Source organism: Labrus mixtus, chromosome 10 (assembly GCF_963584025.1).
Source record: "Labrus mixtus chromosome 10, fLabMix1.1, whole genome shotgun sequence".
In the NCBI taxonomy this organism is placed as follows: Eukaryota; Metazoa; Chordata; class Actinopteri; order Labriformes; family Labridae; genus Labrus; species Labrus mixtus.
This window is the reverse complement of record NC_083621.1, coordinates 21885583-21913149: the sequence shown is the minus strand read 5'-3', so window position 1 is coordinate 21913149 and position 27567 is coordinate 21885583. Positions and strand designations below refer to the sequence as shown.

The 27567-nt window shown below is 40.4% G+C and overlaps 1 protein-coding gene across 1 annotated transcript; it reads left to right on the top strand.

The window, feature by feature from the left end:
* Window positions 1–628: 628 nt before the first annotated feature.
* si:ch211-159i8.4 (matrix-remodeling-associated protein 5) lies at window positions 629–27301 on the top strand. The gene is made up of 17 exons (XM_061048758.1): window positions 629–951; window positions 7043–7168; window positions 7304–7440; window positions 10943–11072; window positions 12647–12885; window positions 13700–13851; window positions 15154–18213; window positions 18321–18589; window positions 18963–19242; window positions 19676–19876; window positions 20147–20665; window positions 20776–20947; window positions 21536–21802; window positions 21934–22060; window positions 22492–22572; window positions 23477–24623; window positions 25103–27301. Exons 2-17 carry the CDS (start codon window positions 7082–7084, stop codon window positions 25654–25656), a joined length of 7422 nt encoding a protein of 2473 aa, XP_060904741.1. The 5' UTR covers window positions 629–951; window positions 7043–7081; the 3' UTR covers window positions 25657–27301.
* The last annotated feature ends 266 nt before the right edge of the window (window positions 27302–27567 follow it).

Sequence of the window (27567 nt, the reverse complement as noted above, 5' to 3'; positions counted from 1 at the left end):
AGGCTGCACACCACCAGTCATGTTGTGAAAAGCAAAGACATGACATTCCTTCAATATTATGATCTGCTTTGTTGGTTTTGTGTCAGTGTTTCAACCATAGACTGTCAATAATAACAGTCAACACTTACATACAGTAAGGCTGCAAGGGCAATTTAACTGTCAAAACATTCTCGTCCTCTTTGATCCACTGTAAATTTTTGTGGACTGATCACATTAATACTGACTGCCTGCCAACATTAGCAGAGTTCATGTCAGTGTGTGTAGCCACCGGCACAGGCTTGACATCCATTGAAAGATTATCATAATTGACTCATCTGAATTCAAAAGCTGTAATGTAACTCAAAAAGAAAGAAGAAGAAGAAGGAGGGAGGAGGAGAGTTGGAAATATGAGACGGTGTAAAGAGAAAAACAGGTTGAGCGGTAAAACAAAGGAAGCCGAGATCGAGAGGGGAGGCAAACACATAGAAGCAAAGAAAACAGTGAAAATGATTCCGCCAGGACTGCCCCTGCATGAGTCCCAGGGAGGGAGAGTGCGAGGTAGTCAAAGCACAGAAGAGGGAGCGAGGGAGAGGAGATGAATGTAGGAGGTGAAAAGAGGAGCGTAGGTGTAGGAGGAGATGGAGAAGCAGCATTCCTGACCGCACACTTACAGAACGGAACAAGACAGAAGTTAAACTGAAATCCAGATGCTTTAAGGACCAACGGAGGGTCAAACTTGTCCACACAAACACACAGAGCCCTCCATCCCTTCTCCCGCTGCCTCTTTTTGCAGACCTTGGGACCTCATTGGCTTTGCATGTCAGCAAACAGCAGCAGGACTAGAACATCAACTGGATACTGTTTTTCTTATAAAGCACCGACCATCCAGTTTGCAGTCAGACCTAAAGGACCTGTTTTGGATTCTATTTCTTCTTAAAAGGTTTATTTTTTCCCTTCTGGAGGAATTTTCAGGTGAGTCTCTCGTGGTCTTTATTCTGAGAGCTTGTTAAATGCTCCCAGATGTTCTGATAACTAACAACTACACTGGCTGATGTTTGCATTTGAGGCTTGTTAGTATTCAGGGTGCCTTTTTCTCACTAAATCTTTGGCTTTCTTAGGGAGACTTTCATTTAAAAAAAAAAAAAAAAGCTAAACCTTTGCAGGAATTGTGTGAAAGCTTTTACAGATTGTGATTGAAACAGTTTACTGTCACTGGTGTATGGGATATGACTCATTGTTCTCCTTCAAACTTCAAATGTAAGATAAAGATAAAGATAAACTTTATTGATCCCTCGTGGGGGGAATTTGTGCATGTAAGGTAATGCATTTAAGAAGGTTGCAAAAGTGATTATTTAGAGACGTTTTTCAACATCAAGGATGCAGTCTCATTTTTTTAAATCTTGCCCGATGCCTTATGTTGTTAGGAGTAAAATCAATCTGTTGATTGGTTTGTACCAAGTGAAACTTGCAGAAGACAACACACCATGCTTTGGGTGTTGGTCCTCTGAGCATCTCTCTGTGTGAAACTACAAAGTAACCTGAAACAGAGCCCCTCTTTGAAAGGTTTTGTACGTTTTCTGACCTAAACGTGACCTCTATTTGCCCACAAACCACCCCAAAAAAAGTTGTAATAAAGTGGGTTTCCCATATACTTGTGTTCAAAGAACATCTGCAATTGCAAATATGTATACTTTGATATAATGTGTGCAAACACAGATGGTTGTAATGGAAGTGTGTTTACTATAACCAGGTCCTTTCAGTTATGTGCATTTTAGTCCCAATGGTTCCAATGAGCACATCAGGCAAACAGACGCTAAATATAAAGTCTTCAGTACTTATTAGCTACATTCAGCTCTGTTTAATGACTGAAGGAGAACAACTTTCAGTAAAAAAAAAAAAAAATATGCCAGGGGCAAAAGGAGGCTCTTAGACTTTGCTAGACTATACAGAGTATTTTAGAATAACTTAAGAGCCAAGTGTTTTTCTCGTCAAGCAGCTACTGATAGCCATTTTACAATTCTGACAGATTTACAGCAAATACTTGGAATCTGATCATTTAATGTAATCACAGAGCTCGACTTCTTGACTGAAAATGTAAAAAAAAAAAAAAAAGTAAACTGTTCCATATTGTCTCCCATATGGCTGACACGTTTAATGACATCAATAAATATTATAGACTCCTGAAACCAATTTGGACTCTATTAGCCCACAGCCGTCTCTTTAGAAAGTGAAAAAGTTATGCAACAATAGATGTTAATAAATTAACATGAGCCATGCATTGGAGAAATGAGAAGGGCTTTAGGGTTGGTCATCACACAACTGCTCTGCTGTTTTTAAATCTGAATTGTCAAGTCATAAATGTCAGCAATGAAACTCAGCTCTTCAGCTTGCTAAATAAGCGTATGCAGACATACACACAGTATGTTTAAAGGTGATTTCTGATTGAGGATATATGGGCAGCATGTGACGTTACGGACATGCCAGGAAAAACATGTGGGAAGAATATTGTAGTCTTCTCATGACATGTGTTATCTTGAAGGGAGCAGCTGTGACTTGGCTGGCAGTAAGCCTGATGCGTTTGATATAAAGATGTATTGGCCTCGCTCAGACATTCTTTAAGGAATACAACATGTTTCGAGGAGTTTGGTTTGCCACCACAAGTTACACTATCACAAAGAAAATTAAATCACAGCAGTGTTAAATACATAACAAAAAAAACTCTGGTAATTTTTCCTAAGTCAAACTAAATTTTGCATTATTAGTTGATAGATAAAGTAGGTCTATGTCTCGCTGATGTAATCAGACTCTTATAGGTAACAAATCAAAAGTGAAACATACATTTACTTAGATTTTATTATTCTTTATCGGTAATGATGCTCAAAGGTTACAGAGGTGGCTGTGGCTCAGTTGGTAGAGGTGGCTGTCTCTCAAACGGAAGGGGATGGGGGGTTCGAACCCCAGCTCCTGCAGCCACATGGTGATGTGTGCATGGGCAACACGCTTAACCCCGAATAGCTCCAGCTGCTTTGTTGGCGTATGCATGTGCATGAATGGGATTGGTTGCTTTTAATTGTCACTTTACATAGCAGCCTCTGCCATCAGTGTTCATTTTTAGTGTTGTAGTCCACACTAACCGATACCAGGACAAGACCAAGACAATTAGTGATCGAGACCGAGTCAAGACCAAGGCAGGGCGAGATCAATACAAGACCAAGATCATAAATATCACTGAAACATCATCAACTGGTGTCACTTACCGTAACACTGGGATGGTTGCGTCAGTAACCGGGGGGTAAAAACAAATAATGAATGAATAGGAGTTATTTGTTCTTTTTAAAAGGGGCGTTTTCCTTCTAGTCACACTAATGACTTTGATAAATAGCCTCTCAGTGGTGGTCTTGACTGGACTAGATTTAAAATCCAAAGTCCCCCCAGTCTGAGACAGAGACAAGGCCGAGTAAAAATGCTTTTGATTCCGAGACGAGACCAAGACCTTCAAAAAGTACAGATCTTGAGTACTATAACACTATTCATTTTGCATGGCTTCTAATGTACTAATATCTCTTTATCAGTTTCTTTTTTCATATCTTAACTCTCTTTTCATAGCTGTTCTTTCCCCATTCATTCCTGCTCCTACCATTCCTGTCCTCTCCTTTAACCCCCCCTTGCCTTCTCTCTTCTCTGGCTTCTCTGTTTCCCTTCCTGTCCTCCCTCCCTTCTGTCTCCAAAGGCGATCTGGTGAAGCCATTAACGGAGGAAAGGAACAGAGAACTAGCCGGCTGACAGTGTTTACCTGTGATCATAGACCCTCAATACTAGGAACCGACTGAATGGACACGTTTATTGGTCCATAAAGTCAAGGTAGAAGCTGCTGCAGCAACATGTCAACGTTTTGACCTGGGTTGTAAAAGTCACCTGGTCAGTGAATAACTGTGTAATATACTGTCGCAATAAGGTTATTGGACTGATGACCACGTTTACACAAATTACAAGATACATTTATTGTGAGAAAAGGTTTAGTGTTTTTGGCCTTTTGAATGGTAGCCAGGATATTTTTTTCTGATCTCGCCAAAGACGGGGGTCATCAGAGACCTGTGGGGAACATTTCACGTTTTTGTGGTGTATCATCCCTCCTGCTGAAGTATCCTTGTCATCAATCATGAATCATATTAGAACCTCTGTTTACATTTTACATGTTAAAGATTCGTGGTAAGAGACGTGTTTGACGTATGAAAGGAAACGGGATAAGATTTCCATCCAAAAATACTACTTGAGTATGCACAGGACAAGATCAGCACAGACACATGACGCACTGTTTTGTGAACAGGGGTCGCTGACAACGACACTAAACGAAAGTATCCCTCAGTAGCTTTATAAATGCATCAAATTACTTTTGTATTTTAAAAAAGGTGGCTGGTGATGAATGAAAGGTAATAATAGGCTTACAACTCACTTCTATGAGAGATCAAATGTTGTATTCGTAGTAGTGCTGTCAGTCAATTAAAAACATGAATCAAATTAAGACTTGTGATTGAGAAGGATTGCATTACAGGTAGATAGATATGTGGTCCTGCACAACCCTGTTCCACTTGGTTATATCTAGCTTCAGCATGTTGATGTTACTCCGTTTTTGTGAAAGAGTGAAATTAACAATTTATTTTATTATTATCAAGTTGCTTCCCTTCAGCTGACGGCAGCAGAAGGTATGGAAAAAGTATTTGGAAATTACCCCATTTCTCTGTGGATTTAGTTTAAAGTATTTATTGCCAGCTTAAAGTCTTCATCAGTACGGCCTGGTGTTAATTGGAATATGTCCCATGTAGAGTAAAAGCAAGGATTAAGAAGGGTGTGGTTTTGGGCGTTGCAGCAAAATCACTTGAACAATAGATTGTCAACCAGGATAAAGATGTCACAACAAGTTTTCATCCTGTTGTCCAAATAGTCTTGTACCACTTCATGTGTGAACAGGGAAGTCAGGAGAGGTTCGGGGGGGGGGGGGTGTATCTGAAATGTTCTTGAACAGAGAGAGAGAACATTGCTGCTATCAACATGTATTTGGAATTTTGAAGAACCCACAGTCCAGGTCAAAATCTGGGGCACTTCCTGTCATTAATGTAACAAACACACACACACACACACACACACACACACACACACACACACACACACACACACACACACACACACACACATTCATTCACAGCTGTTAGGTGAATTAGCCTGCCTAAGAGGAGCGAACACAGAGGTTGAAGTGGAAACCAGAAACCCCAAACTGGCCTCTAATGACTTCAAATATGGATCTGTGATGTTTGGTTCGACCCGTGAAACACTTCTTTTGTTTTTCTTCTCCTATTTCCTCAAAGGAAATAATTAAAGATCTTACCTTACATTAAAGCTGGCATAATCATTTGCCATAAATCACATGAATAGATATCCTGTATGTCATGTCAAGTTAAAATACGTAAAAAGCATATTTAAAGAGGGGAAGACAATCGGAGCTGCAGGCACCCAGGCTGCACATGTTGTGTGAATGAATTCCATAAAATAAAAATGGACTTCCTTTTTTAAATTTCCGGATATTAACGAGCGTATTCCAATCTAAAAAATATCTGTGTCCATGTCATTATCTGTGAAATCATATTCGGACTCATCAATAGTATCAAGTAGTGTCATTCCCCACTCTCACTCTCACTCTCTCTCTCTCTCTCACTCTCACTCTCTCTCTCACTCTCACTCTCACTCTCACTCTCACTCTCACTCTCTCTCTCTCTCTCTCTCTCTCTCCAATTCTGATCCCCAGCTCCTGCAGCAACATAACCCCGACACTTAACCCCAATTTGCTCCTGCTGCTTTGTCAGCGGTGTATAAATGTGTGTGAATGGGATGAGTTAATACTGATGGTAAATTTCCATAGCAGCCTCTACAATCTGTGATGAATGGGTGTGAGTGTGTAGGTGTGACCTGCAGTGTAAAAGTGCTTTGTTTAGTCAGAAGACTAGAAAATTGCTATACAAGCTCAAGTCCATTTACCATGAGAAGGTCTGTTTGTCTTTACACTCTTTTGCACTTCTGAAATCAGGAATCTTTGACCTTTTTCTGCATTGTACTAAAAAGTATGTACAGCCTTACCTTACATATATGAACACCTGCAACGTTGGAGTGCACTACAAATGCTGGACTGTGGATTCTTTCAAAACTGGTATTGTCTCCATTAGCCCTGTACTGTACTCTGTACTGACAACAACATATTGACATGGCTTTATTGTGATGGCCAATGGATGGACAGAAGCATTTCCTGTTGGGACTAACAGGTTGTACTCGACCAATCCTCACGAACGACGTGATGACGATTGTAGGACTGACTAATGAAACAGCATTTTTTTTAGCTATAATAAACTGCCAACTGAGTGATTATAAAGTATTTGTTTGTCTATCCAAACGTTATAGGATGAATTAACCGTTAGATTGATGCTAAAGCTAACAGTTAACGTTACTCACCAGGTCGATGAAGCTCGTCCAGCATTTCTCCTTTTTTTACTGTCGTGGTATTCCCTCTACAACAGATCATGCAGACAGGGATAATGTTGCCAGAGCTCGACAAACTTTTCCTCTGTCTCATATCTCCATCTTGTAGCACCAACTTCATTATTCTTCTTTCGCTTCGCCATTTAGCTTGTTTACGCTAGTGGCTTCTGTGTTTAGAGCACTCAGAACACATCATCCAGGTCATGTTTTATTCATTAGTTTTGAGTCGATCTTCATTTACAAATCTGACGAGTACTAGTCGGGTCTAGTCTTAAAAATAAATAGACAGCTACTCAACTTTGATAAAGATCTGTTGCTTAAGTCTGTTTACATACCCCCCTACCAAACCAGATAGCCTACTTGAACAAAGACATGTTTGATCAACTATAGCACAGATTACTTTTGTCATTGGTCTTGAAAGTCTCCATGTTTTAATAAGTGGCTCCATACCATGTAATATGGTCATGAGACGTATAAAACCCAATCCTATGTTATATTGTTTGGTTTGTGATCTAAATCCATTCATCCCTTTCTTTAGGTGTTTTAATGACGTGAGCAGTCAGACAGCCATCCAGTCATGCTGCTGTGGTGGTGTGCAAACATCTCCTGCAGGTTGGCTGCAGCGTGGTTTCCCCTGCTCTTCTCATCACTGCTGTGGCAATCGGTAAATCTCAATTTAAAAACAAAAAACAACTTTATCCTGAAGCATTAAAGCTAAAATACAAAACAAATTCACCAGATACATCTTGTGTGTGTCTATCTTCTTTTTCTTCCTTTATACCTCCACTTCTGTCTGTAGAGCTCACCCATACATGCCATCCCATCCTGCCCACGGAGCTGCAGTTGTCCAGGGGTTAAAGAGGTCCACTGTACTTTCAGACACCTCACCACCATACCAAGAATATTTCCAAAAGACACTGAGAGGCTCAACCTAGGGTAAGTCAATAATTTTTCCACACACATGCACACAGTAGCATTGAGACTTTTGTTATCAATCCATGTCCAAGGGGAAGAAAACTAAACACTGGAACAGGAAATGTGTGGAATGAGCTGTAGCTGATTTGTCAGAGAAGTGGTTTGCTTGGTTTCCAGATGGTCAGCGCTGCTAAATAACTCACAAACTGAAATGCTTAGGTGTATGCGATTTGTCTTTTTGTGATAGCATTTGTCTTTAGATCATATTATTTGCCATGGATCCAACAGAGAACTGGCTCTCATTAAGAGTGTGGATTATACAGAATGAATTGAACAACATCTGCTTTAAGCCCAGACGTTGAGGGATACACACCAGCATGTCACTGTGAACTTACTCCTGAGGGAATAAATCTCCTAATCACTTCCATGTGAGTCTTTGTATTGTAGATCAGGCTTTAACCACCTTCATGCACAGCAGAGAAAAGGCTCTGTCTAATAATTGGCTCCAAACAACACATATATACATGGCAAACTGTACTTGGCAAAATCAGCCAGTGCTACACTTTCTGTTGGCATGTCAGGATCTGTGATGTAAAATGTTCTCACTTCTATTCAGGACTGTTCACATCATAGCTCTCCAGCTCTGCATTAATGTTTGAATGGGGTGGATCAACTCAGGGGGAAAAGGTACAATCTTAATGCCACAAGAGGAAAAACTGTCAGTTTTTTGTTTGATTTTTACAGTTCAGTGGCGCTTTTTGTGTATTCCAGATAATGCATTTTTGTTTCATATAGACAGCATCACACTACAGGGTCTCGATTAGGAAGACTAAGGCAAGTCATACATACTGTATATGTTTTTTGTCTGTGTTTTATGAGTTGTTTTAACAACAGCAAAGACATTGAAGAGTTGATAACCCATAGCATGTACCCATGGAGTATATTTTACAATTGCAGCTGCACATCTCCACCATCAAAAAGTAGTACAACCAAACCCTTTTTTCTCAAATTTGTTTTCCTAACAGAATAACAGAATTTAAGAGCAGACCGTTTCAGTGGGTGGGGAGGGGATACATCATGTTGTACTTTGAGTTAGCTTTTATTAAAAGTAGAAAATATTATTTGCAGGCAAGTGTTGCTTTTGACAATTGGCTTAGGTTTCATTTACACTTTTGAGTGCATGCAATATGTGCTTTCTAAATTCAAATTTTTATTGCTAAGTTACAAAGGAAACTTGGCTAAACGCAATCAGTAATGTGAAGATGAAGTCATACACTTGTAACAGTTCTTTATATGCAGCAGCGGTTGGCCTGCTTGTCTACAGCATTGAAACATCAAAACCTTCCTTAAAGAGCCTTTATTGTTTAGCTTTTTAGCAAACATCTCCACTGCCAAATATAATGTTTGCCAAGCATAGTTAGCTGATGTTGAATGGCAAATTGGTTCATCATGTTCGTATTAGTAATCCTACTTATTTGAGTTTTTTCTGAAGTCATTGTTAGACAATCCTTTTTCTATCTTAGATCAATAAGTCCTGTCAATGTTTTTTAAAATGATCGTGTGCATTCACTGTCCATTCAAAGTTGCAGTCTGTAGAACCTCTCAGTAAAGCTCTCATTGGTTCCACAGCCGTGACAAAGATTGTCAGGAACTTGTTTTACTATCAGATGAGTCCCAGAAAGGACCTTGGAAAAATCTGGTTGTCTGGCGCTGGGGCATCACTGATGAATGTGATGTGGTCTGCATCAAACAGAATTCCTTTTCTGGTAAATATGTGGCCCAGGAATCTGAGAGTTTTTAAATGAGTAGTTTCTCTGGTTCAGTTTCAAGCCTGGACAGCATGCAATGATTACACGGTGGTCAAGGTAGTTGTTGTGCTCTCCAGGAAAACCTCTTAGCACAGTTCCCTCGGAATAAGTACATGTAGCTGCAAACTTACTTAGACTGTGCCATATACTGGGGCACAGTCTCGTCTGCATGCTTAAACTCTCCGTCTGAACTGATGGATGGTCGGCCACAACAACATTTATCCCTGAGGGAAATTCTGGTTTACACTACAGTATGTTATTGAGAGACATGCTTCTCACACTCATAGGCACATACACACATGCACATACAGGACCTGTGGATCTGCATTGCTGGAGAGATGTCAGAGTTCGGCTGCTACGCAGGGACTGCATCATAGCTGTTTGGGGTTTTGTGCCTTGCTCAAGGGCACTGCGGGCCCTGTGCAGTCCAACTTCCATATTTTGGTCTGCACTGGGACTTGAACTGGCAACCCTCCTGTTCCCAACCCAAGGTCCTACAGACTGAAGTACCTGAGTCTTTCCTGCTGACGACATGAATTATCAGAACATGCGGCTCTGTGCATGCAGCCAGGATTTTTTTCCTCTTCTTCTGTGGTGGAGTTTTACGGCAGTTTGAATCCATAATTGTTACATTACTGCCAACTACAGAATTGTATCTGCCTTACAGTTCAAAACACATAATGTCCATCCAAATCGATGCCTTTAATTAAACAATCCATTCAACAGTAGTGTCATGATGGACAACAGAAATAATCCGGTTATACATCAGCTAGAAATCGTAGATGTGAACCAAAGATTTTTAGCGTTGCAAGGTAAGGCTGCCAGATAACTCACTGGTTTTAGCTTGACAAGAAACTGCAAAATACTGACTGCCAAATGTTGGGTCAGCTTCAGTGTGATTTAAAGTACATTATGCAATCACTTGCAAATCCAGTAAACTGTAGGAATTTAACAGCTTTTAATACGGTGGAAGAGAAAGCACAGCCAGGGTTGGAAGGTTAGTTCTCATCGAGGAAACCTACTCTCAAAATATGTGAATTATTATAGTGAAAGGCATTGGATGATATATTGTGAGCAGGACGTTTTATTGATGGCAGTGGAAAAATGCAAGGTCTCCCATATGTGTCCAATTGGGTAGGGATAACTGAACGCAGGGAATGTTGGATGTTTTACAGGAACTCACAGTAGAGGACTCTGCTACACATTATGGATAGCCTAGTTAACTCTCAAACATTGACATCTGCCAAATGCTGTCGATCCCTAAAAATAGTCAATGTTCTCTGTTGTGTTCCAGGACGGATATAAACTGTGGCTCTGGCATTTTCTGTTCTATGACGTTCTTGGCTGTCACTCGGTTGTATTGTATTTGACAGATGCTTTTTTTCATAGACGGACGTTTTTTTTTTTCTTGGCTATGACCTGAAGACTCTAAAGAAAGTTTTTCAACAGGTCTTTATATTTTTGATAGCAAGTATAGTTTTCCAGGGCCCTATGCACAGAGATATTGCCAGTTTAAAGTGTTACAGTGATGCTGTTTATGACAGGGCAATACTTTTGATATTTTCCCCTTGAGTTGAAAGGTCACAAGGCCAAGACACACATGCAAAAAGCAACTTCTAACTTGTTGTGTTTTCCTTTCCCTCGGACCCCACAAGTGATCCTTGGTTTCTCTTTCATCCCTGTAACTTGTCCTGTTTATTCTCTCTCCGTTACAGTTATAACAGCCTGACAGAAGTGGAGGGGTCAGAGTTCAGGTCACTACAGCAACTGGAAATGCTCATGTTGCATGGCAATGACATTAGCACGGTCCACCCTGGAGCATTTTACAGCTTGAGATCTCTACAGGTAAAGTCTCTATGTGTGTGTTTGACTGTCTCTGTGTGTGTATGTGTATGTGTGTGCATCAAAATGGACCAAGAGCAGTCCCAAAAGAGTTTTGGCACACCTGAAGTGTTATCTTCAGGAACGAAAAACTCTGCTATTTTTGCAGAAAATACAATAACTACAGAGAGGGAAGATTTGGAGCCACTACTAACATACAATGATGATGATACTATAGGCATTTATACTAGGATGTGAAAGGCCTTCTTAGATGGCATCCCTGCTCCTAGAGAAAAAAATTTAAAAGGATTTAGACCCATTCAGTCTAAACGTGACGGACCACAAAACTGCATTGTGATATTACAAACGTGTTCTTAGAAATGTTAACTTTGATTGTTTTCAGCAGTAGTCTCTAAGTAATTACCTCCTTAATACCAGTTACATGAACCCCAGAATGTACTAAAATGACCTACTATGACTTTGTTTGTCATCCCGTCTTCAGCACCAAGTTTTCAAATACCTAAGGTTTTTATACAAACCCACATGGGTTTTTGCACCTGCATGACACCCACTTGTCCTTTAACCACCTCAAATGTAAATCAATGCACAGTAACAGCAGATAAAAGCAGCTGCTCTTAATGGTTAAGAAACAGGCAAAGCTTTGTTGAAGTGGTTATCAAGGATCGACCATTTAAAACAGGACCTTGGGTTAGGATAATAGGGTTAAAGTTTGTTTAAATTTACCAATATTTTTTCCTAAACTTAACCTTTTTTATTCTGACAGTCGAGAACAAAGTGTTGCTGATGTCTTTGCAACCAATTTAAGTTAAAACCTCTTAAAGGTCCTTGTTTTATAAGGTCACCATACCTGTCTCTTAAACATAGCTGGAGCTATTTATTGCAAATGTGCCCATGTGAGAGTACATTTTCTGGGTATAATGAGTCAACAAGTGTGAGTCTTTCATTGTGTGAAATGTTTGTTTTTTTGTAATGCATTAGACGAACAACATTTTGGAAAAAGACTCATCGATGTGTAAAAATGAACACTTGCTAAAACCAGAAGAACATATTTTTGCAAAATAAGAGCCAAGTCAAATCTTCCCTTGCCTAAATCCCATTAAAGTTGGTAATTAGTTGCACATTGTTGGCCTAACAACACATGCAGCAAGTCTTGTTGGGCCCAGATGGGTTTATGACTATCTAAATTTGCATCGTTAACACTCAGAGGAACCTTGCCAATATAATGGACTACTTTAAAATTTAATTAAGATTTGTATCAGTTTAGTTCAGAGGTAAAAGGGAACATCTGTCCAATCAGAACGATAATGTCAAATTAGGATCGGATACATTATTCTGGTGCAGTCTTCATTTTCAAAAGGTATAAGCTGATAATTGTAGAGCATGTTTCTTAATCGATATTTCACAGTAGATACGCAGTACATACTGCATACCACATTCTATATGTATTAAGCGGTTTGGAAACAAAGTCTAGGCAACTTCATCAGCCATTCGATATCAGAGCCCTTGTTGAATAATAGCTTATAACTTTGATGTCATACAAATGTCTTTTCATGAAACTTATTCATTTTCTTTTTCAGATCTTGAAGTTGAGTTACAACAAGATAACATCAGTGAACCCTGGTCTGTTCGAGGGTCTTGTTGGTTTGATCCGTCTCCATCTGGACCACAACCTGATAGAATTTATAGAGCCATATTCCTTCTCCGGTCTTATCTCCTTAAAACTCCTGCAGCTGGAGGGAAACCTTCTCCAAGAGATCCACCCTCATACCTTTATAACGGTGTCACTACTAGGAACCTTTTGGACCTCTGGACTCAAGTAAGAAGTTAATTTAATTACTGAAGAAGTGGTTTACTTCTTACCTGGGTATATCGCCATGGTAACTTATGCTGCACACCTAACCTGGTCCGGAGCAGAATATGTTCGGGATAAGAGATCAACCTGTGAAAATCTTCGATCTCTTGATCGTGGAGTCCTGTGATCGAGAGAGGGGCGGAGGGAGAGAGAGAGAGAGACAAACACTTCAGATTTTACATATAATCATTAAAGTGAATAATCACTTTTTACAGATATCATACTTCATTCTTGACAGAGACTGAAAAAGCACTGGCGCCTTTAGTTATGTTTTTAAGATTTGAAATTATGAATAGACTTCTGAAAGATTTGAATGACATTTTCCTTTCAATTTTTAGTGTCTCGATGCCGCTCTCTTTGTTATCGTTAGAGCTGCAGCTGAAATATAACTTCTCAAACTGTTATACTCGCCTTATGAAAAAGTCAGAGCAACACATTAAGTTAAGAGAAAAAACAGGAGTTATTATAGTCAGTTCTAAGGTGAACTAAAGATGGGAAAAAAATATAATAAGCCATAGTTTGCACTTTGATACTCGCCAATGTTTAAATTTTTCTGCCAGTTGTCCTTCCTGCATTTGTTGCTGCAGCTGTGTAACTTTAGTCTTTGGGAGCATATTTGCATATAAGGTGGTTTTATTGGTCACACTAATGGAATCAAAATTGAACCCGTGGAGTGTATTTTATAATCATGTTTAAAGCACATAGAAACTGCTAATTGGTATAATTACTATTTTTATATGCAAATAATGAAAGAAAATATGTAATGCTTTCGTCCCAGACATTTACATCTGTCAGACAATCTCTTGGAGCAGCTTCCTGCTGCAGCACTGAAGACAGCTTCCAGGCTAGAGCTTCTCACTCTACATGGTAATCCCTGGACCTGTGACTGTCAACTCCACTGGTTGGTAGAGTGGAGCTCATCACATGAAGGTAGGGACCCAAATGAATACTGTAGCTGTGTGGAATAACGTTAGAACTTGAAAATACAGTAATCTTTAACTCTTCAATTCAGTTGTTGAAAGATTTCAGTAAAACACTATAAAGTTTATAGGATGACGGAGTCCATTTAAGAACTGAACATTTTTGACCAAAATGTAGCATTGTGCAGTATGAAGCATGCAAACAAATCACAGATTGTAGTATGCCATTACAGCTAGATGTGGTACAAATGGAAAGAAAATCTGGTATGTAGTTCCAAACAACACTGCCCACACTGTAAGCCACTATGCAAAGTTCAGGACCGGTGTCAACAACTGTTAAAGACTCTGACCTCAACAGCTGACCATCAGTCAGAAAGTTTCATTAATGGGCACCCAGTTTGACTGAAACACTGTCAAACTGGTAAATACAGATACAGATAAGTACAGCTTCCAAAACACCAGAAACACCAGGAGAAAAGGACTAGCTCCAACAAAGCTCCACCCAAAGTAATGCAATAACATGCAGGCTCAACTTGTCAGTTGCATCAAGCTGACGTACCTAACATATGGGAAACTCATGACAATAAACATCCACCTGCCAGGTAAACTGTGGACAAATGAATGGGGGTATAGGAGTTCTGTGTCACACTAAGGGCAAGGCTTACATAACAACCATTAAATGGTTAAATGGAAGTTAGATGAGTATTTCTGACCAGAAGCTGGAACATTGTACCGGCAGAAAATGTTTCATGTCTGCAATTGGCTTTCTGATTAACATATGAAGAACAAATGGACTGCATACAATCCGTATGAATCCAGAAAACAAAGTTGTTGACTTCTTCGTCTTCATTTTTTAAAGCATTTTTGTTAAACGGGCCTTGTCTAGTTTTTTATTACTTTGTTGAGTTTTCATGGATGGATCTTAAACCACTCCCATATGCTAGTTGTTTGTATCAACAGAGGAGTTGATAATAAATCATTTTTATTACCTCCTTCTGTGGAAACAAAGGGACTGTGACTGCCAGATCTTTATGAGTTAATGCATGAACCTAAACTGAACTCAAACTCATGAAAGCAGGAGACAGTTACTGCATTTTCCAAAATACCTTATATTACCCATTTATTTTTCACCCTTTTTCTTAAAATGTTCCTTACTTTCCCTCACCCTCACCCCCTCCCACCCGCACCCCACATTCGACTTCCCAACTCCTTCCCTCATATCCTTTCTCCTCCTTTGTCTCTATGTTGTTTACATTTGACCTTTTCCCTCGCTTTTCCTTACAATCTCTCTCTCCCTTTCTCTTTCTCCTAGGTATAATAAAGTGCAAGAAGGAGCGTGGCTCCAGCGAAACCTGCCCCCAGTGCTATTCTCCTCAAACCCTAAATGGAACTCTGTTGCTTGGATTAGCTTCTGACAAACTAACCTGTGTGCCTCCCGCTCTTCGGTCCCCCCTCAAAAAGTGGGACAATCCTGTGTGGGCTGAATCTGAAGCAGAGCCTGACCTCCCGTACACCAGGGACTTTGAGAAGCCTTTGGGGCATCTGACCTTTGTGCTCTCTGACAGCCATGGAAATAATGCTCACTTGGCATGCGATGTGCGTCACCCTGGAGACAGCTTACCCATGACCTGGACAGTAAATCCACTTTCACCTCGGGAGGTATCTGTCAATGTCTCATTAATGACTGCCCTTGAATGTGAGATTGACCGAGAGACGTTGCAAAATCTGTGGCAATTGGTTGCATACTACTATGAAAGCCCTGCCATCCTGGAGAGAGGTCATCTGAGAGGAAATGACAGCAGAGTTACCTATCAATATGCACAGGTTGTTAATGAAAACTCCCCATATTTCACTGATTTAAAGGGGTATTTGGTAGCAGAACCCTCATGGTTGCTTCAACCAAGAGTTACTTTAAAGCTCAACAGAAAGCAGACAACAACCAAGAAACTGGTTATGGATTTTAACACTGTAATCACAAGACACATGAGCAGTAATACAGGGCAGCAGGATGACAATGAATCTGCCCCGTCCTGGGCTCTAATTCATAGAAAAACAGCAGGGCGGATTCAGACTGCTCTTGATGGTTCAAAGGTTCAATTAGAGTGTCGTGTTGTCACTTCAGATCCTGAGATAAAAATTGAGTGGATGCTTCCAGATTTGTCCATCGCTGAAGAAGTAACTGATAAAATAGAAATTTCTGAAAGAGGAGAACTTGCGATTTTAAATGTCACACTGTCCGACTCAGGTCTTTACCACTGTATGGTCAGAACCAAAGCAGGAGTGGACTTAGTGCCTTTAAGGCTCACTGTGAAAGAACGCTCACTCGGGCCCACTGCTTTCAATGGTCAGAAAATCATAGTGGAAAAGGGACAATCTTTTTCTCTCCCTTGTGACGTTACCACAGTCCAGCCCAGTCAAACTATGTGGTACCTGCCCAAAAACCAAATTCTTCTCCCCACACAACAGACAAGACGAGCAGAGGTAATGGAAAATGGGACTTTGGTGGTAAAAAAGTTGACAAAAGAAGATGCAGGAGAATACAGCTGTTTAACCTCAAATCTGTATGGAGTTGACATGCTGTCTCACGCAGTGGAAGTCACAGAAAAAAAGGCTTCTGATCAATCCAAAGAACAGCAAATCTTGCCATTTGCTGTGGAGGAAGGAGAAGGTTCAGGGGGCGATTACCAAGAAATTATACGTCCTTTTGCTACGCAGTTCCCTAAGAAGCTGGGAACACAGCAAAGAAATCCCAATGGTTTTTCAAAAAGGATAGGAATTAAAGATTCAAAAAGAAAGCTTAATAAACCAGCTAAGGAATTTGATCTTAATCATTGGGAAGAGCTATCTACTAAAGCTATGCCAAGTGTTTTTATGCCTACAAAGCAGACACTACCAGAGCCAAGCACAGTTTCCTTCCATACAGTTACATCCAAACATTTCACTACACCTGCTTTTACAATTTCTTCCAATACTTACAACTTAGTCCCTACCACAACCCCTTCTGTTTTAAGTATACAGCAAACCAATTTCCCCATAAATAGAAAAACAACAAATTACAACTTTTCTACAAAGAAAAATGTGGACACTGAAAAAGATTCAAAAATGTCAGAAAGTCAGTCAGAGGTTTTGCAACATCCAACTCCAGAATCAACACCACTCTATATTGTTGTGAGCACAGAAAAAGCAGCAACAGTCACAGACCATTCTGGTGTTAGAACTCCTCAACCTGTCGAACAGTCAAAAAATCAGCAATCAGGAGAGGGGAGAAGGAAATACAACCTCATTCCTAATCAGTCAAACAGGAGACGGCCACCTTATAGACGGAGAAAACCACCATTGAGAAGGGTCCATCCGCATTTGCACCCCTTCCACCATTCATCAATCAAGCCCCAAAGACCTGTTCCCCCAACAACAACCACACCGACAACAACAACAACAACAACAACAACAACAACAACAACAACTACCACCACTGCTACTACCACTGATTTGACTACTACTTCTTCTGCTACTACAACTGTGACTGAAAATGAAATTGTCTCTGCAGAGTATCAGACTGAGGAACATGAAGATGATTACAATGAAGAATACACTTACAAGCATACTGATGGTTCGGATGCAAGGAAAGATTTAAACAGTGTAAGTCCTACCACTACAGAATTTATTACCACATTTTTACCAGAACAAGATTCCAAGGAAGGTAGCTCTCAAAGTGAACATAATTTACCTTACCCAAAAACAATTGTCACTCCAGAGCTGGACAGTATCCCCCATCCAACTGAAAGGGCATCTGAAGAAAAGGAGAGAGACACTACTGTTAACAAAAACACAGAAGAACACAAAAACACAGATTGCAATGACAAAGACACAGAAAAATCTGATAAGGAGAGGGTTTCACTGAACAGCAATACCCCAGATAGCATTAGGTTGTCAACACAAGATAGATCAAGATCTAACACCAGACCTTCACAAGAACAAAATACACCAACTCAAACAAGAGATTCATCTTCCAAGACTATTACTTCACATTCATCAACAGGCAGAGCAAGAGAAGAAGTCAAAAAGGGAGAGGACAAAGAAGTTTACAAGCCAGAAACAAAGATGGAAATCCATAGATTCCCAGTCATGGAACCAGTTCATCCCTGGCTCCATCAGAGCAATAAGGGAGGAGGGCAAAGTACTACTTCAAGACCAACCCCTGCACACCAAGACAGAATTAGACAGAGACAAGGTGGAGTGAATTCAGGCAGGCATTCCCAGCTTCCCAGTGTCCTCCCGACCTCTCGCTGGCCTTCTTACCATCATCAACATCACCACTACCCCGTGTACCCTTACTGGCCAGGTCAAAGATCATTTACCCCTCCAAGGCAAGGTAAATGATGCACTTTTATACTTTTTTGATTTAAGGTATTATAGAGGCAGTGATGACTATCAGAATGCAGGGATAAAGTTGAATTAACAAATGCTCTCTGTATCCAGGGTCTGGGTTACAACCCATGCCCACATATCGACCCTGGCCCCTCCCCCACCCCTGGGCAAAAGACCTGGTTGTCACTAACCGTCCAGAAATCACAGCTGAAACAATGAAGCCTACGCCTACCATTTCTGCAACAACAGGAAACTCCAGGCACAGAATCTCTCATCCCAACCTGCCAAATCATCATCTTCATCAAACTCATCATTTTGATGGCACAACCCAAACCAGAGATCAACTCTTTTTTGCAAGGCTGAGGAACAGATACAGACAGGTATGATAAAGTCTAATTGTGGATTAAATGCACTTCTAACTCAAATAGTTGTAGTTAAATGTTAAATAGAGGTGATGCAATTTAACATAGTTTTAGAAACGAATGTGTTCAGAGTTCATAACAGTTGCTAATCTCCACCTCTTATCCTGAGTTGGAGCTAACATGGACTGGCTTGACTTTAAGCGGCTTCTCAAGAATATGCACCTATATTCTCACACCAACATTATATCATGGCCCAAATTCACAGCCCAAGAGGTTACAACAACAACAACAAAGTGCCATTGAGAGGAGCTAGTCTCAAAATAAACTGGATCACTTCCAGGTTAATGGGTCTAAACTGTATGAAGTAATAATTTCCATCTGGATTTTTCAGGCGCAGCTTGATCGCATCGCTCAGCTAGGGAGGACTGTGACACCAAAACCCCGCTCAAGCTTCTACAATCCTCCCCCTTCCATTCCACCTAAAATCAATAATCAATCTCCATATAGACCCTACATCCCCAAACCAGCAGCCACAGCATCCTACACCTACACCCTGCAACCTCTTAGGCCTGCTCAACCCTCATCATCAACTTTCTCTGGCTTCACAACCTCTCGTCCTTACCACCCCACAACTCCCTGGGTACCTTATGGAGGTCGATGGCCTGTTGGAGGTAGTTGAATAATAGAAAATATGTAGTAAATGTTCATATAGTGTAACAAACTGGATTATGTATGTGTCACTTTTATGGATAGTAAATGAAAATGTATCTTGTGATCAGTGAATGTGTCAGATTGATAGCAATGTGAGGCCGCAAGCCTGTCCGTCACCCCTGGTACCTATGACAGTGATCTGTTCAAGATATCACGCCTGTTATCTAGGGAAAGAGTGACAGAGAAATTGGCAACTTGGTTTGCTTCCAGCTGGTGTGATTCTTAAAACTAGAGCTAAGCTGACAGAGTGGTACAGCCCACAGTAGCCTATGTTGAGTTTGGACAATCAAATCTCTTCAAATTGTATAACCTCTTGCTTCAACAGCATGGAATGCTAAACTAGTTAAACAATTTCTTATCATAACTTTTTATTTTTTTACTGTGTCACTGTAGCAGGTCGAATCAGTTCTCGACGACCCACAGCTGCACCTCCTTTTCGCTTGGTGTTGGGAGCTGAAGGTGGTGGGGTGAAGGCACGTATTACCACTATAGCCACAGCTAGTGTGTCAGTACTGGCAGAGAGTGATGTGTTCCTACCCTGCAAAGCAACAGGGAATCCTGAACCCAGCATTGCATGGACCAAAGTTTCAACAGGTAAGACCCGGAGAAACAAAAGCCAAAGACAGAAAAGTGTAATCAAAACAAACAAATATAGAATGTCAGTAAATAAGGCAATCCCAGAAAAATATTACACATTCTGCATTGTGGTTTTCTTTGCATTTATCTAATTGCCCCCCTATCAGAACTGTCTCTCAGTTTTTATAGTTATTATTTTATTATCAAAATGTCAGAGATTTTTTTTAAATGTGCCATAATTGGTTTCATGGTTTTTAATCTCTTTATCCTTTCTGTCCCCCCTCCCAGGGGCCACCATCCCAGCCAATGCCAAACATGGTACTCGTTTTGAAGTTTTGAAAGATGGATCTTTTGTTATTAAAAACATCCAGCTTCAGGATAGAGGCCAGTATCTATGTACGGCCCAGAACAGGTTTGGATCAGATCGTATTGTCATCACCTTAGCTGTCCAGACTGAGGCACCCAAAATCCAGCCCCCAAAGTCCACACAGATGGCTGTTTATTTGGGTAAAAGAGTAACTCTTGACTGCTTTGCTTCGGGGAAACCACCTCCCCAAATTTCCTGGATTCTCCCAGACAGGACATTTGTACGTGAAGTCGGGACAGTTCACAGTCTCCTTTCTCCAATGTCCCTACTTCAAAATGGGACCCTGCAAATTCATTCTTCCAATTTCTCCAGCAAAGGAGACTACAAATGTATTGCAAGCAATGCAGCAGGGGCAGATACAATAACTTATTATCTTCATGTGGCTGCACTACCTCCAAGCATCAGTGAAGGTGGAATGGATACTGTGATCATTCACCCAGGTAATCTACAATAATTCACACAAAAACAGTTTCCCAAACTTCCTATAATAGAAAATAAAGTTGGCAAATTAACAACACGTAAACTAAAATAATAAACTCTCTTTGAACAGGAAGGAGTGTGTATGTCCACTGTTCTGTGATGGGGGAACCTGTGCCCACTCTGAAATGGATGCTTCCAGCAGGTGTTACTGTTAAGGCATCCCAGTTCCTTGGTCGCCGGATTTTTGTCTTTCCCAATGGGACGCTGTTTGTGAAGAATATTTTGCCAGCTGATGCTGGAAGGTATTTTCGCAATTCTTTGAGTCTTTTTCTTTCACGATTTTCCTTTCTTTCAATGTAGTTCTTGGATTTCAGGTTCAATATCAGATAATTAGTTATGTTTGGCTGGCTGCAGGGAGAATTGTAGGTGGTTGGAGAAACACATTTGCAAAATGTAAAACAAAAACTAGAGCTCATAGTAAAAAAGTTACAACAAGGTGTTGAAAGCTGACTGCAAAAGCAGGAGCGAGGGAGACCATGCCAATGAATGTACATAAAAAGACATGAAGAGAAGAGCAGAAATAACTGTGGAGGGAAGAGAGGGATACTCTGTTAATCTTAGGGAAGTCCAACTGCTGCCTTAATATAAATAGCCTGCAAATATGCGGGTACAACCAACACAGAAAATGGAGGTTATTCAAGTGAAGCTGAAGTTTTTTATACAAACAATGCATGTTTTACCAAGTACATGGAGGTGTTCTATAGGCCTATAACATTTGTTGTCAGAAAATGAGTACCATCAGGCTAAGTTTTTATATCCCAACATAAAGATGATGATACTAAGCTGCCAGTTTGTTAAAAATCTCGATGCTGTGGTTGATCCTTCCACAGGTATGAATGTTTGGCCACTAATACTGTCGGCATAGCCAAAAGAACCGTCCAGTTGGAGGTCAGGGCAGATTCCTCTCCCTTCTTCCACCAGCCTCCTCCTTCTCTTCCTATCCCTCGCTCCCACCACCTTGGTGCTCCGTCCCGCCAGCACTCTGTCTCAGCTATGTATGGTTCTGCTGTCTACCTTCACTGTCCTGAGTCAACTGGTTCCACAAGAGGGACCATCTGGCAGCTACCCTCCAAGACCATCATGGAACATCAATACAGGTAACTAACTTTGTAAATTCACAAATGAGTACAATGCTCAAATAATTATAAATACATCAAAGGGTTGTCAATTTAACAAACTTATTCGACTGGTCGATCTCTATGTAATTTATTTTCCTTTCCTTCTGCAGTCCAGAGAGACCAATCAAAGTTTTCCGTAATGGGACTCTGAGGATTCTTCAGCTAACCGAGCTGGATGGTGGAAATTATCTATGTGTCTTTCAGCGGCCGAATGGGGAGGATATAGAGCTCTTTCAGGTATGAACAGTATAGATCATCATGACTTCAGGCAGGTTCTTTCTGCTACCTACTCTTTTCCATAGGCCTTTGTTAATTTCCTGCTGACAACACTTTTGTTTCATGTCTACTTTGTCAATAACTAAAGAAGTCATTGTTTGAAAGACAACTTACAATTGCCTTCCTTCAATAGTTAAAATTGAGGTCCATCCTCATATTCAAGTGGGGTTTTATAAAAATTCGGCTGTTTGCATTCACATATAGCCTAAAGCCCCTCCGGGTAGCCTAATCTCCGGAGTTTTTCAGGAGTATTCCGTATGTGTGAAAAGGGTTACAGTGGGATATTTAGTGACACAGTCTATCTCTGTATTTAACAGCTTTCACAAGAATATTTTCAACTAAAAAATCCTTAATGTATTTGCTTATAATCCTTTGTGTTTTTGCTTTCTCAGGTGGAGGTGGTAATGACCCCTCCTAAAATTGAACATGTGAGGACTGCGCAGACCCGAGTCACCTTTGGTGAAAATTTCCGGGTAACTTATGGGGAGCCATCACAAAACTTTTTTAATACAATAGGGCGGATCATACATTAAAGGCACTTTTCCAAATCAGCTGTTCTAGTATTTTCCATTGGTTTTATGGCAATTATTTGATTTTATTTGTATGTATGAATAAGATTTCATTTAGGTCATCATTGACATCAAACACCAAAAGGATTAGCTATTATTGACATGTCATAAAGTGGTCATGTTACCACCCTATAGTTTATAACAGATGGGAACCATTTCCTTTGTACACATCCATTGATACAAATTATTAATATTTACTTGGAGTTAACATTGTCAAATTTTCCCTTTGATATTTCTGGTTTGGCCTCAAACATCTCCTGTAGGAAATATCTGTCACATTAGAAACTCAATAGAACAGTAAGTAGTATGCTGTCTGCTGTGTGGTCTCTGGCAGGTCACGTAGAGGTTGGTTGATCACTGATCAGAGATTTACACTTGAAACAGCAGTGGTTGGAAATGGGATTAAAGAAGGCTGAGAAGTAGAATCTGTCTGTACAACCCCACAAAACCCTAACTTACCACAAACTGTTCTTTTGTAACTCATAGATTTGTTGATATAAGATTTGACAAATTTAAAAAGCCAAAAGAGGATGTTCAGACTCACATTGTTATAAACAAGAAACGAACATGCAGCCCCACAAATAATTTAAACATGCCAGTTGTTTTATTTCGACTTTAAGCAAATGTATTGCAGTCTAGAAATACTTAAATCAGACTTATCTCTCAAACCTTCAGAACTAGAGACTGTGCCATTATCAAAGTGACAAAATAAAACACAGTTCAACATTTACCAATTACATCTTTATTCAGAAATGTGTCTAGATTTTCTACCACTTCTACTCATTTTGTAAATTTCTCTCCCTTTCAGGTGGACTGTGTTGCAACTGGCCTCCCTGATCCAGATGTGTCCTGGGGTCTTCCCGATGGAACTTTAATTAACAATGCACTTCAATCAGACGACAGTGGCCTTCGCAACCGCCGCTATGTTATTTTTGGCAATGGAACTTTACTTCTACATCAGGCAGGGAAAAAAGACGAAGGGGACTATACCTGCTATGCCAAAAACAAACTTGGAAAGGATGAAAGAAAAGTGAGTCTCATGGTGGGACCTGTTGCTCCAAAGATAAGATCAAAAATACCATCAGTGGTGACAGTAAAGTTAGGAGAATCAGCCAAATTTAGTTGCCAGGCAAGGGGTGAACCTACACCAACAATTATGTGGATCTCACCAGGAAATGATGTGATACCAATCTCATCAGGAAAATTTCAGATCATGGATGATGGGATGCTTGTAGTGAAAAAAACATCACTGGCTGACGAAGGTAAATATGCATGTATAGCACGAAATGTGGCTGGTGACGATGTTAAAAACATGAAACTTGAAGTAGAACCACAGGAACCCTTTATCAATGGCATGAAAGGGAAGAGCACCACAACAGTTTTGGCCGTGTCCTACCAAACAGTTCTTCTGGATTGCAGAGTGGAAGGAAAACCCAAACCACGAGTCTGGTGGGTTTCTCCTCATGGCCACTCACTACCAACGCCCTACCTGGGAGGTCGCTTCCAAGTCCACTTGAATGGAAGCTTGGAGCTGAGAGGAATGAGGAGAACAGATGAAGGGAGGTACACGTGTCTGGCTAAAAACGATCTTGGTGAAGCTTCACTTTTGGTTGAATTAGACGTGGCATCACTAGCTGAGAAACCAAGTTTTGCTTTTCCAAATATTGAAATCTTACCATTAAAGCAAGATAGTGGGCCGCTGATCCTGTACTGCCCTGCACGTGGCAAGCCGAAACCGGAGTTTGCATGGGTTCTACCCAATGGGACAATGTTAACACCTGGTGTTCGACTCCATCGTTTCACACATCATCTGGGGAATGGAAGTTTACAGATTTCTCAAGCAGTTGCAAGTGATAAGGGAGTGTACCGGTGCCTTGCAAAAAATGTGGCAGGACAAGCAGAAAAACGTTACGCACTGGAGACGGGCCGAAAGCCAGTTATCAGAGGATCTACAGGTAAGTTTTTTCCATCAAAGCTAATGAAGTATACACTTTTTGAGAGACTAAGGGTGTTTTTAGACAAAAACAATATTTTTGCTCTTCCAAATTGTTGAGTCCAAAAAAGGTCTTATGTCACCAATATTCCAAGGAGTAAATAAGCTCCTTGTTAGTCTTGATTCTTTGCTCATTGCTAACAGCTATCGGTTTAGCTTAGCTTGAACTTGTGGAATTCACCTGGATATCAAGAAGAAGAAGAAGATAAAAGGCTTGTTTATGGACCCACCAAAACTGAAGTGGTTTAAGGTGTGTGACCTGAGGGTCTATTGTTAGTTGTTTTGATCCACATCCAAGAATTAGGATGGCTGACCAAACAAGACAGGTTTGAAAAAGCCATAAAATAATAGAAAGATCATATGGAAAGCTGTTGACATATTTGTAGCTTACGTTGTAAAAAAATAATTTATAATGACTTTGCTTTAATTGCACTTTTCTAGGGGGGGTGAAGATCAATTATGGCTTAAATCTCAACTTGCCATGCACTGTGGACGGCTGGCCTCAGGCGTCAATCACATGGAGTCTACCAAATGGACTTGTTTTGGATAAACCTCAAAACATGGGCCGAATATCTTTACTCTCCAATGGCACCCTCCAACTCAGGCAGGTGTCCACTTTTGACAAAGGAACATACATTTGTAAAGCCTCCAACTCTTTTGGTTCGTCAACACTATCCTACCCAGTTGCAGTGATGGTTTTCCCGCCACACATCACCAACACTCTGACCTCAATCACAAGAGCCAGCAGGGGATCACCAGTGACGTTGAACTGTGTTGCGACAGGTATTCCCAAGCCGGATATTTCATGGACACTGCCTGGACGCACAACTCTGGTTCCACATAACCGGTTCACGGTCCAAGGAGGGATTCACATGACAGAAGAGGGCAGTCTGGTCATACAGAACCCTGTACTCATGAACTCTGGTATTTACAAATGCAATGCTAAAAATGCACTTGGAACAGATTTTAAATCTACCTACCTGCAAGTGGTCTGAGTGGCAGTTCTATGTGTTCTCTTAGGAAATCCCAACGCACAATTGCAACCTATAGAGGATTTTCTCCTCAGGATTGGATTTTACAGCATAACAAAGACTTACCGACTAGTGGCTCGGTTTGAGTTACAATGAAAAGCAGCTTCCACTGAGTAATGTTTCAAAGTTTTGGATGTGGACGTCCTATTACACTTTCTCCTTTTGGGATTTTAACTGCAGTTTTTTGTTGTGTGGTCTAAATAATTAATAAGTATAAATAATAATTTGTAAATCTACATTTCTGACCTGTAAATGCATTGCATCTCCTCAAAGTGCTTTAATGATTGTTAAAAGTGTGCATCTCTGGCCTATCCCCATATATTTATTGTTACATTCTGCTAAACATAAAGTGTTTCAAGTTTACATCACATTACAATGCAATGAAAAACTCAACATTCTTCTCTCCTTGAGATTGGAAAATCCTAATGTAATGTGTACTCCTTATATGATTGTTATTGTTGGTGTTCTGGTAAAACCACAGTAAACTGTTTTTATAGCAGACATGTATCACGCCTTCAGTTTAGAATCCAGCAGTAATGAGAAATGCAGTTCATAATGAACACATTTGGGTTCTGCCGTTGTACACGTGTGTTGGTGCCATATTTTTCAGTGAGCAGTGACTCTTGTTTGAAATTCAAATGCTTTATAATAGCACTTGTTATGCCCCATCAACGGGGGGCCAAGACACAACAAGAAGAAAGGCCCAAATCCCTCACTTCCCAAGCAGCCACTGAGAATAGTTTACGTTTTTAACCAGAAAATTGTTTATTTTTTGTTACAGAAATAATATGCAGGGTTATATTGGTAAATGGTAAATTGACTTGAGCTGGTATAGTACACCCATTCACACACTGATGGCAGAGGGGTACAATTCGGGTTAAGGGTCTTGCCCAAGAACAGATCGAACATGTTGCTGCAGAACCTTCCGGTTAAGAGACAAGCGATTCCCACTCATACACATGCATACGCTGCCGACAAGAACAACCTGGGGTTGAGTATCTTGCACATCAGGAGCTGGGGATCGACCCCCAACCTTCTGGTTGAGAGGTGACTGACTCTATCAACTGAGCCACAGCCACCCCAAATATATTAGTGACCATATGAATAACTAAGTCAACCAACTTACCTCCCTAACTAAACAAAAACATGTGAAAACAAGGTACAAGGTTGGCGGGAGCAGGAAATTGATGGCCAATCGGCTCCTGGGGCTGGCAGACCTGTATACATACAGGAAGACAGCACAGACACAAACAATGCAACCAACGCCAAGAAAGAATTACTGTTATGACCACAGTCGTAACACAGCTTTCCAGTGTGTATTACTGAATCAATTACTGTATGTTGATGTCATTTATGCAATTACATAAAGTTATAGCTAATAATACTTATGATATGAACTTATTTTACTCATTTAGAGTTAAGTGGCAATAAAACAAAAAGGGAGCACATTGGAATACTTTAGCAAATAATATATTGTCTTTTTTTTAACCTTTGTCTTATTGTTGCTGTACCAAATCGACAACAGATAGTTTTATTATTAATATTGTTGTAATGAGTATTAATAAATGTCATGTCTTTCTGAAGCTTTTTTGAGCTGTTAAGTCCTTGTTATATCTGCATTTCAGTGGTTTACAAGGGCGCTAGAAGTCAGTGATAGTTGGGAGTGCTGAGGGAAGTCGGTCTATATGATCTCTATGATCGTACAACAGCAATCCCCCATCTGTGAAATTGCTTCGTTTCACTTGGAATGAGATATAACAAACTTTTTTTTTGCTTATCATATCCACTAATTTTAGAAATTAAAGCTTGAGTGGCATCTGCTGCCTGGTCAGTCGATAGATGCAGAGTTCAAAATGCTCCAGCAACACTTGTAGT

Excerpts from the sequence above, each read along its gene's own strand:
- si:ch211-159i8.4 (XM_061048758.1), top strand. The coding sequence starts at position 7,082 with ATGCTGCTGTGGTGGTGTGCAAACATCTCCTGCAGGTTGGCTGCAGCG. Across the intron at positions 13,852-15,153 it reads GTGGAGCTCATCACATGAAG|GTATAATAAAGTGCAAGAAG; the intron begins GTAGGGACCCAA and ends TCTTTCTCCTAG. Across the intron at positions 20,948-21,535 it reads TTGCCAGCTGATGCTGGAAG|GTATGAATGTTTGGCCACTA; the intron begins GTATTTTCGCAA and ends ATCCTTCCACAG.